The 12,046-nt window shown below is 44.4% G+C and overlaps 1 protein-coding gene across 1 annotated transcript in view; it reads right to left on the reverse strand.

Annotated features, from left to right (window-relative positions):
• The window catches only part of FREM2 (FRAS1 related extracellular matrix 2), a 129,721-nt gene extending 117,906 nt beyond the window's left edge, over positions 1–11,815 (reverse strand). Inside the window, exons 1-2 of the mRNA XM_048934420.1 lie at positions 6,602–11,815; positions 989–1,078 (exon numbers count right to left, since the gene is read on the reverse strand). Of these exons, the coding sequence (XP_048790377.1) occupies positions 989–1,078; positions 6,602–11,759 (5,248 nt within the window). The 5' untranslated portion in view covers positions 11,760–11,815. The remainder of the gene's footprint in view (positions 1–988; positions 1,079–6,601) is intronic.
• Positions 11,816–12,046: the final 231 nt, after the last annotated feature.

The raw sequence follows: 12,046 nt of genomic DNA on the forward strand, positions 1-12,046 counted from the left end.
GACTGGGCAAATGCCTGTTCTCTGATGTTAACACTAGCTCTGCTTTGTAAAGAAAGCACATGCTGAGTATATGAGCTAAATCTGGTATGAAGTGTGTTTTCTAAGAAGTATATTATGAAATCAACTAATAATATTCTTTGCTAATTATTCATAGAACTGTGTATCACATCGTTAAAAAAGGTATTAAAGTAACGTAATCTAGCCAACTGTTACTATGCACAGAAATTTCTTCATATAGAAATATCTACCGGACCAACACTGGATGGAAAAAATAGCAGGTGAATGCATTTAGTTTACTCCTCAAACCATTATTTTCTTTTGTCTTTAAAACAAACAAACAAACAACCCAATACATTTGCTTCCTAGAATTAACATGTGCCAGTATTCTCGAAGTGTTTTCATTCTTTCCTTTTCCATCTTCCACAACCCTATGAGATATTATCAGTCATTAGAATCTGTCACCTGATGAAGATCTTTCATAAAGCCACCAAGGATTCTGTTACGGTAAGGACGTAGAAGCTGAACTTGAACACAAAGCAACATGTACATCAGAGACAATCCCCCATTATGAATAGACGAAAGGTGGTCTTACAGCTGGAATCTTTAAAGAGGTAGGCAACCATAGTAGTGAATCAAAATCTGCAAGGTCTCTCTAGATAAAAGGTTTATGACAATTTATGTGTGAAGATTATGGACAGGGAATACAAAGAAAAAACTACAGAAAGCCCAAATATCTGAGTAGACTTAGGTAACATCACTCCCTTTAATAAGTGGACTTTTTTTCATTAGATGCAACTATAATTTCTACAAACCTCTTTCTGTTGTCACCATTGGCAGTCCACAACATGGGAAAATAAAAACAAAAATCATATCCCAAGGGAAAGCATGAACTTCCCCCAATTACATTCCATGTTCTTAATCTCCCCAAATATAGTTACATTCCATCTCTTTCCAGAACAACAAAATCACAGATTTTACAAGTACTCACCACTGTCTTCAACTGTGAAGTGAAAAATGTCACTGGTGGCATTGTCACCCGCTCGTAAAACATAGCATATCTTCATATCATCAATATCAGCTGGAAAGAATCAGGAAAAAAATGCACCTTACTTTAAATGCTACAGACAGGAAACTGTTTTGTTTTGTTTTACAGAAAAAACTTGACTTGTATTGAATAGCTTCATTTCAGCAGAAAGAAGCCAAGGTTCTCCACTACAGCTAAGAAACTTCAGCATTTAACAGAATTGAAGCTTTACAGATGTGATTCATTTCCTCTCACTATATTTCCTTATCCCTAGTCCTCTCTTTCATTTAAGATGTATTAGAAAAAGAATCAAAAGGAAATTTAACTATTTAAGGTCAACATTCAGAAAGTTTATTTGTGGCACATTTTCGCAGAAGTCCAGATACACACTCTGTCACCATCCTGAGAAGTACTGTAGCCTGCTTCAAGGAAGAAAATACCCTAGGTTTTGTTTCTATTTCAGTCATGCCTGATAATTAGGAAATTGCTTCAAATGCTGATATCCACCATACAGATACTTGAAAGGAGATAAAAAGCATTCTACTCTAAATAACTCATCAGAGGCGATGGGAAACTTGTGACTGAAAAAGGAACAAAACCCAGGGTATTTTATATGTTAAATTCCAGTCCACATAACCCACCTCTGCTTCTATAACTGGATTACTTTTTGACATGTGGCCTAACTCTAGAGAAGGATATCTCTGCTCATTCTGCAGTACAGAGATCTTAATCTCTTTAGTTCCCTAAAAATGGCCTCTGAAACCAACTTAAACATCCTTCATACCAGCCCATTTTCAAGTGATATGGCATGTAACCTCTATAAATGTCCTGTCACAAATAGTGCTCAAACACAGTGATCAGGTAGAACTCAACATTACTTAAGCTGACAAGACTTCAGCAACAAAAAATATCAACACAGAATTTTTAATAATCAATATCAGTTTTAAAAGTATACAAGAAATAACCAAATATTTATTAATTTAGTGTGCTCTGGTTTCCTTGAGAAGTAACAGGAAACACGCAATACATAAAAGTATTTTTTGTCACTCTATTTGAAAGATAAGACTTTTGTTGGTCAAATTCCTGGTCTGATACTACACCAAACAGTGTAGAGTAATTCCTATTTTATTCAATTTTAAGAGCAAGTTCTCAAAATCAGTGGCATTAAAATGAGTGTCAAGTAGCACCCAAGTTCTATTTCAATGCTATGGCATGTGAATTGGTCAAAAACAAGCCAAAAGCATCTTTATTAGAGCTCCTCAACATCCTCAGTTCCAAAAGTAGCCAGACATCTTCTAAGGCAAACAAGTTAAGAAGTCTATCAGCAGGCATATGTCACTAAAGAATCTCTTCTATAAATGTTTGAAAGAAAGTTAGAGATCAAAAATTCACAGGGCTGTAAAGAGGATGCAAACAAATACCTTTTTATGTCAGTGCAGCAAATAAATCTTTCATCCTGCAAACACTACACAGGTACTTAGCTCCGCACATGTGAGTAACCTTATCAAAATCAATGGTTCCAACATACATAAAGATAAGCACTTGAGCCAATGTTTGCAGGACTACCTCATCAAAAAAGCCACTTGTCATCCAAAAATCTCATTTTTGTGAAAAGAATTGCAAAGGAACGGCCTGCTTTCCTTTCATTAAGTACACCTTTAGAGTCAGTTGAGCAGTTTTACACTTTTTTTGCACAGTTAATCAGGTTAGTTAGCTATGTTAAAGCTGACCTAGTTGCAAGCATTATTTATTATTATGCAACTGCAGTACCTACTAAACATTCATATGAAATTGGAATTCTTCCTTCACTAGAAATCCAGCAGCTTTCTCTTAGGGGAAAAAAAAAAAATGAAGTTATCTACACTAGCTCAGGACATGAAGTTCCTATTTAAAATTCTGCAGAATTGATGCAGTTAATAAAGGTTACATATATTAATGTCTATTATTTTAAGAAACAAACATACTTCACAAAACAGTTCATGTATCCTGACCCTTAAAAGCCTACCCACGTGGGACTGGGACTCTCAAAACAGCACTGAAGATTCCATCATATGGTGTGCATTTAAAACATTATTCAACAACTAACAACTTGTTATATACCTCCAAACTTCTTTAAATGTGAAAGACTTGGCAGTTTGTTAACAGATTTTTCCCCACTTTTAAATATATTATCTAATCTTAATGAATATCTGCTATGAACAGATTCCAGCCCTAACTTGCAGAGATGAATTCTATGCAATTATGCACACAGGTTATTCTTTGTATACATTTTATCCTAGAGCAGCACTAGAAACTAGAAATTATCATGTAAAAAGTATTCTTCTGTAAATTTGCTCTTCATCATCAAATTGTAAATATAAAGCAATAAGGAAGTAATAATGAATTGAAACCGCTGCTTTCAGATATAACTTGAAGCAATAGATAATAATTGAATAAATTTTGGAACTGCTTAATTTTTTTTAAGAGTATTTTAATTTATTACTGTCAATTGACTCTCTCAATCAGACTGTTTTAATAATAAAATAAAAAGGAATAAAAAGCACCAACTGTTTGCAGAAGTTGGAGGCCTTTCATCCAGAAGTTAGTTCTTCAGCACTCTAATATCTGTTTTTAGCAATCCCATTGAACTCTACAACGTTTGTGAGCTGAAAGACTATTTACTGCAGTGGTAGCAGAAGTATTTGATGTATTACAAAGCTCCACATTGCTTATTCCTGAACAAAATACACAGGGAACAAGTTTCCTGAACCTACTAAATTCTGCACAACTGCATTTTGAATGGGGGCTCTTAGCTCAACCTGCATGCGAGGCTAATTTCCTTTCTAGCTCTTTAAAAAGTACTGTGGGCCATCACTGCAATACAATCTCAAGCAGAAAGCAGAAAGCCATTTACCAGAGAATCCCTCTGGTCCCTGTTCTGATTACAGACAATCTTAAAAACTGGACTGCTCAAGCTGCTTGCACAAAAAAATGCTGTTTCATCAGTGTTATCACAAACTGGATAGTTTGCGTATTCACACAAAGATACACCTCATCCCTGGAAGCGTTCAAGGCCAGGCTGTCCAGGGCTTTGAGCATCTTGGGCTTATGGGAGGCGTCCCTACCCACAGCAGGGGGTTTGGAAATAGATGATTTTTAAGGTCCCTTCCAATCCAAATCATTCTCTGAGCCTATGATTCCATGAAATCCAAGGAATGGGATTATGAGATGGTAGAACATTAGGATGGCCTTCACAAACCACTGAACATCTCTCAAAACTGAACTGCATAGGACCCTGAAGACCTCAATCTGATTTCAGATTTGGTCCAGTTTTTAATAAGGGTTGGACCAAATGACCTCTAGAGATCCCTTCCAACATGTATTGGAAGATAGTAAAGATGTTCTGCAAGCTCTATCAGGATCCACATGTTAATGAATTGGGACTTGATAATGAATGTCATAAAAGAGGATCTTATTTACTCCTGCTCTGATAATTAGATAATAGAGTCTCAGGATAACAGAAGTATGAAATATGCATAAGTTCGCTGCCTTGTGTGCCTTGCACCTCAATTACAGTGGGCTAAAAATAAGGGACAACAGTGAACAGTTTTGAGCATGCAGCTTGGTCTACATAAGATCTCAGCACCTCACATTACTTCTGAAAACTACAGCCTTCTAGGTCCAGCCAAGAATTTATGTTTCCCTGTCATTTATGACCCCTCCCATACCCAAAACAGCTACAGGCATGAGGGCATGTGAAGAAAAAGGAAAGCAAAAGACAGCCTCTGTTACCCATGACTTACATTCCCAGGTTATTTTGTGACTTCCATTAACTCCTCTCTCCTTGCCCCCAATAGATGTATTACCCCTGTGTGAGTTTGATGCTTTCTCCCTCTCACTCTCATGCAGCCTTTCCAGACCTATTCTCCCTCAAGTGACCAGCCCTGCATTCATAAGACATTTTAATGTGTTCGCTTCACAAGATATAAACCATCATAGAAAGCATTTAGAAAGTAGAGAAGAGAGATAACACAGAAATGGTATGCAGATGCTCAGGCATTACTTGATTAACGAGCTCAAAGAAGAAAATTGTATTTACTTCTCAAAAAGACTTCAAATCAGTAGAAATAAAGAGTGCTTGTGTCAGCATGGTCAGAGAGCTTGTGAAGTTTTAACATGGTCTGGAGGTCCTCATAAACTCTAAAATCAATTTTCCCTGAGGCTGTAGGCTTCTCCTTCAGCTCAGCATTCTGGTTCCCACTCCCTTTCTGTCCCCATGAAATGAGGTAACATTGTTATGCAGCAGACTGTTTTTAGCGAGCACTCGCCCAGCAATTCTGTTCTCCATTGTAAGAGAAAGCCCATTAAAAAAAAAAGTGACAATCTGTTATCTCCTCACTCTTACCATCTTCTGTTTCTCACCTACTCTGACAATGACATATTTAATACTGCTTATACTGCATTACCACAGCCTTCCTTGCATGAGCTGAAGCTGTTCCCAAAGCTTAACATATTTAGTCCCTCCTTACCTTCTACTCTGCACTAATACTGTAAAACTTAAGGCACACCAGCCATTCAAAAGTTCATCAGGCCTGTTTGCAGTATATTTGGTGCATCTGACAAGAGTACCACTTATAGCCAAGCCTGTAACCAGGGATACTCATCAGTATGAGCTATGTGAAATCAAATACTGTCAGCTACAAGGACTCATCTCTGGCCTTACTACCTACACAGCTCAGCCAGTCTGGGCCCCTTTAGCTCTGAGTCTGCGAGTAGTCATACAGTCTAAACACACAACAGCAGCAGGAGGCTCCAAGAAACCTCATTTCATTAATTCATCACATAGTGACATGGAAAATTCTCCAGAGAATAGTTGGTGCTGCCTTTCAATTGAAGAAAGTTACTTCATAGCCGTGTAGTAAGGCATTTGGCATATGCAGTTTGCATCCTATTTATACCACCTGGCATTTTAGGTCTGTGTAAAAAGTTAAGTACCACTGACATAATTTTAAAACATTTATGTTACCTTTTAACTTACCACAAACACTTTGTGGCTAAGGTTTGTGTAATTAAGACAACAAATGCACTCATTATTTCCCCATGTGTGGGAAATGTTTTTCTTTGGTTTTTTTTGTTTGTTTGTTTGTTTTGTTTTTTTTACAGTTAAGTACACTCAAACTGTATTGCAACTGACACCCTAGCCATAGCATGACCATTAGTTAATAATAGCTTAGCCACTCCTTTAGCACTTTCTAAATAAAATTCTCAAAGAAGGCACTTGGCCTCTAGAGATCTGGAGCCATGTGCAACCAGTTCTGTTATCCAAATGAATAAGTCAACTCAATCTAATTAGACTTATTCCAAGCTATTTGGACTGTAAGCTCTCTAAAGCAAAGATGCTCCTTTATTCAGTGTTTATCCAGTAAACACCCTTTCCTTTTTAAAGCTATCACAGACACAATAAGTAGGACTAAAAAAAGAATAAAGCCACTACAAATAAATTGCTGTCAAAAAGATTATCTCATCAATTATTACACAGTTTAACATGAAAAAAGAATGTTACCAGTGAACTAAAGAGCATGGAGAGTACTGTAATACCTTGGGTGAACTGGCTGATGCTATGGTTGCCCTTCCCCAGATGAATCAGGAATCCATGGCGAGGACCCTCTGTGATTCTGATCTTCAGAGCAATATGTAAACTGTCCCTGTCTTCCACTTTGAGCACTTTATTGGTAATCAGAAACCCTATGTGACCTGTGGCCAGAAAACGCAGAGTCTGAGCACCTTTGTTGGTTACAATTTGAGGTACGCTGTTGTCCACAGCCATTATCCGAATCTTCATAGTCTGAGGTCTCCTTGTTTCAAACACAGTATTAGGGAAGACATAGAAATCAGCGTGAGTGCCATCTGTAACAGTGAAAGAGAAGCTGTCCTCAACTGATTCTGTGCCATCATGTTTGTAGCTGATCAGATTCTCATTGAGATCTTGTTTAGTGAAGGTGGTGACTGGTTTGGAGTTATTGAACATGATTTGACCGTGAATTGGTATTTGAGTGATGACAAATTTTAGCAATGGATCAGGTGTATCTCTGTCTTCTACAGTCAGTTCAAACGGGGTTATTAGTTTGTATTCATTTTCAGTCACCACCAGGTTATGGATTGTGACAATAGGTTTCTTATTGTCCACATCACTGATAGAAATTCTGAAAGTACGAAACACGGGGTTATAACCGTCAGTCACCTCAAACTCAAAGCTGTCCATTTTCACCTCATCTTCTGAAGTATGAATGTAATAAATTTTATTGCCTGCTAATAGGAGCTGAGTAAAAGTGGAGATGGGCACCCCAGGTCGATCTGTGCATTCAAGATGACCACGAACGGGTGCTCTGGTAATAGTGAAAACTAGGTTCTCATCTGGACTATTCAAGTCACTGGTGCTAAGCAGATCAGTTGTAAGGGTTACCTTCCCTCCTTCCTTCAAAGAAACTCCTTTGCTGATTACATCTGGGAAGACTATATCAATGCTACCTACTGTGACATAAAAGTAGCGGTCAATGAGAGGATTTATTCCATCAGTCACGTCAAATTTGATGAGATCACGAACGCCTTCTCGGCCAAAGTGCATATATCGAATTAAATTTCTATCCACTTCATCTTGAGTGAAGTTCATCCCCAGAGTGATATTCTCAACTCCACCTGAAGGTTTTAATCTCTGTAAAAGACCTTGTCCTGGTCCATATCTTATAATATATGTCAAGGTTTTGTCTTCAGAATCTAGGTCAGTAGCTTTCAATATTCTGTTATGAATAGTCCTAGTTTCCCCTATTTCAATCTCCAAACCATCATTGATGGCCATTCTGGGTGTCTCATCATCTACAGGAATAACCATAATAAATATTGTTTTCACTGTGGTGTGTTTACCATCTGAGAGTTTCACCTCAAAATTATCCTCTCTTGTCTCAGAGTCATCATGTTCATAGAGTATGTTGGAGCTCTCTGTTATCTGATCCAAGGTGAAGCTCTCTGCTAGGACAGTTCCATTGACCAGCTGGTTCACAATGTGGCCATGCCTGGGAAGCCTGGTGATTGTAAATGTTAACTCATCGGCAGGGACATCCCCATCAACTGCATTGAGGATAGGGGTATCAATAACCAGGCTCATGCCTTCCATCACAACAAACTCTCGTATAAAGATTTCAGGCTCTTCATCATTCATTGGCTTAATGACAATAGGGAAAACATGCCTTTGGGAAAAGTTAATGCCATCAGAACATCGGAAAGCAAATCTGTCTTCAACAGGTTCTACACCTTTATGTATACTCTGGACATAAAAAATATGCCCTTGACGGAGGTCTTTCAAAGTAAAAGCACTAATAGCTATACCTGCTCTGGATTTTTCAGATCCTGGGGCTGGAGAGATGTTCTCTACATACCCAGATGTGGATTGGGCAACAATGGTGCACAGGATATCATCACTAGGAGTATCCACATCTTCAGCCCTTAGATGAGCAGGAGTAATAACACGTTTGTCACCTTCCATTACTCTGAATTGCTCCCCCACAAAAATCTCTGGGGCCTTATTGTCTACAGGGAGAATAGTCACCAATACTGACACTCCTTGAACAACATTGCCCCTGATGTTCCACTCCTCAGCCAGGTCAGACAAGGTAAGGTTGAAGGTATCTTCTTTGGGCAGAAGGCCTATTTCACCACTAGTGTGAGCATACACCACAGCACCATCCAACACGTCTCTCTGGGAAAATCTCTCTGCAGGCACCCCTTGGACCAGGATGTTCCCATACTGAGGAGGATCCTCTACAATGAAAGTCAACATCAAGTCATCTGTATCCTCATCTGTACCCTGAATTACATTAGCAGTGATTTCAACAGCACCGTTCTCCAATACATCCAGGTAAGAACCAACAGTGCCTGGGGCCAACTGTAAGGTAGGAACCTCATCATCAACTGGGTGCACATTCACTTTTAATGTGATGGGCACAACATGAACCCCATCACTCACATCAAGGCTGCAAGTATCACTGTTGGTCTCAGCTCCACTATGTACATACACCACTCTTCCTTGTCTGATATCCTCCAAGCCAAAGGCACCTCCCAGGATCAAACTGTACCCAGAAAGCTGCAGCTGGCCATAACGAGGAGCCTGGGTCAGGATAAATCGGAGATGAGCAAGCTCTGTGTCTGTGTCACTGGCATCCAGCTCAGTTGGGCTAAGGACATGGCTGCCTCCCTCAGGCAAAGCAAAGCCAGTATTAGTGATTTCAGGAGGCTGGTTATCCACAGGTTGCAGGTAGATGGTGAAAGTCCCCTCAGCTGCATTGCCAGCTGCATCTTCCACTTGGTAGTGAAACTGAATTAAATGAGGAGCCACTCCCAGCTCTTCCTGGGGGGGCCGGTAGGAGATCTTATGATGATTGATCTGGGCTTGTGTAAAGTGGGTAACCTCCACAGAGTGATCTTCAGTCAGCACAAGGGACCCAAGGCGGGCTCCATGCTCATCTGGAGGGTGGTTAGAGTCAGTGTCAGTGGGGGGCTGGGTTACCGTGTAGCGGAGCTCACGGTCCCCTGAATCCTGGTCTGTGTAACACAAGTGCTTCCTCCGCAGGGGAGTCACCTGCTGTTCTGCAACAATTAAGTGCAGGCTGCTGCTGCTGTGCAGCTCAGGGGCTAATCTGTCTACAGGATGCACCCGGATCACAAAGGTCTGTGGTCCAGAGCGGTTGGGTGGGTCATTGTCATCTTGGACCCTAAAGACAAATTGGTCCAACACAACCCCAGGGCCAGGGCTGTGTGGCCCAAAGTGGTGGTAAAAGAGACGCCCTTCCACAATGTCTTGCTGCAGCCACTCTCTCACTGGCTTCTCATAGATTAGTGAGCTCCCCACTACACCTGGCACCTTTCTCCAGGAAAAGCCCTCATCTTCTTCCTCCTCTTCCCAGCCAGGAGGTGGCTGTGCTTGCCGGAGGAGGAGTTGGCCAGCTCTGGGGCCAGACTCCACTGTGAAAAGCAGGATGGCATCCTGTGAGTCAATGTCAGTAGCACTAAGAGCACGAGTGGTGATGGGCACTGTTTCACCCTCAGCTATAGCCAGCCCTGTATTAGCATTGAGTAGGGGTGGCTGGTCATCAGTGGGTACCAGGGTAATTGGGAAAAGGAACTCAACATGGTGTCGGGAGCCACCATCTTCCAGTCGCAGCACCAAGTTGTCACTGAGTGGAGACTCACTGCCATCATGCTGGTAAATGACCCGGCCTGCTGCCAGCTCAGCCACCGTGAAGTGTTTACGAGGAGCAGCAGATGCTGGGGTGTCCTCCAGCAGAGTGAGGTGGCCATGTCTCAGTCCTGCCACAACACTCACCTGCACCTGCTCAAGGTCATCCTCATCACTGATCACCAGGTTGGGGCTGGGACCAGGGCCTGAGAGAGGCCGTGACTGCCCCTCATAGAGCACAAGGCCAGTGTTGCGGGTCACCACAGGTGCCAGGGTATTCATTGGCTTCACCACAATCACAAAGGCGAAGGGCTCTGATGCAGCGCCCTCGGGATCCAGCACCTCCAGCTCCAGCTCAAACAGACGTTCCCGATCAGAGTCCTCCACGGGGGGCTGGTAGGCAATGCGCAGCTCCCTCACATCGCGCTGGCTGAAGGAGGAGATGGGCAAACTCCGGTCGTCTGTGCTGACCATGTGCCCCTGGCCCGGGCCGAAGGGCGAGGTGATGTTGAACAGCAGCAGGTCTGGGGGTGACTCAGCATCCTCAGCTGCCAGCATGTCAGGCGTGAGGGCGGTGAGGACAAACTGATCCACCTCCATCATCAGCATGGCCATGAAGCTGGGTTTGGGTGCCACGTTCTCCATCCCGCCTCGAATCCGCACCAACACCTGGAAGTACTCGCGCTTGAGCAGCACCCCGCCACCCGCTGCCTCCCACAACTCGGCCACCAGCGGCACCAGGTCGCGGTTGGGGGAGCTGCCGGCCGCCGTGTGCCGGTAGCGCAGCCCTAGGCGCAGGAACTCCTCGCAGTCCCACATGGAGGCAGGCAACGGGCCGCCTCCTGCCGTCTCCACGGTCCCTCCCGCCGGCATCGCCACGGCCGTGGGGTAGTTGAGGATCTCTCCGTAGCGGGGCAGCCCGGTCAGCGAAGGCAGCAGGCCCACCCGGCAGCGCTGCCGACCCGGCTCGAAGGCGAACTCCAGGCTGCGGGCATCCAGCGGGCTGCTGGTGCCCCGCAGGCGCTCCACGACGAGGGGCAGGTTTCGGGTGACGATCTCCAGCTGAGTGAAGAGCACCTCTACCTCCAGCACCAGCGGCAGCACCAGGGCGCGGCTGGGCGAGTCGTAGCGCAGCTGCAGGCGGACGCGGTCCCTCGCGGGGCTGCGGCCGCCCAGGTGCGAGTAGCGCACCTCGCGGGGACCGAAGTCGCAGGGGAAGCGCCTGGGGCTCAGGCGGCCCGGCCGCTGCCACAGCGGGTCCTCGTCCAGCACGGTGAGATGGCACCGGTCACCCGGCTGCACCTGCAGCACCAAGTCCCGCGTAGGGTCCAGCCAGGCAGAGCGGCCCAAGGGCACCCGCAGCCCGCGGTTGGCCACCACGACGGGAGCCGCCGCCTCCGGTGCCCACGGAGAGGAGACGGCGGCTCTGCCCGGCGACAGCGGCTCCGGCAGTCCAACGCACACGCAGCCGGCCAACAGCAGCAAGCCGGCCGGCAGCCGCCGCGACACGGCGAGAAGAGCCTGCATGGTCCCTGCTGGAGAAGGACGGCGGCGTACGCGCTCACCCCGCGCACACGCTGCGCTCTGCGGACAGCCCGCCGCGATCCGGAGGGAGCTCCGCCAGCTGCCGAAGACCCGCCTCCTGCCTCCGCGCGGCCAATAGACACCCGTGGGGGGAGAGACTCTCTGTTGCGATTGGACAGAGACAGTTGTCCATCTCATGGGCCACGGCGGGTTCGGTCCCTCCCTCCGCCCGCCCCCCGCTAAACAGGTTGCTGCTGAGGGAAGGGGCAGTGCGGGAGTGGGGCGGTCGG

Source organism: Lagopus muta, chromosome 1 (genome assembly GCF_023343835.1).
Source record: "Lagopus muta isolate bLagMut1 chromosome 1, bLagMut1 primary, whole genome shotgun sequence".
NCBI classification, from domain to species: Eukaryota; Metazoa; Chordata; class Aves; order Galliformes; family Phasianidae; genus Lagopus; species Lagopus muta.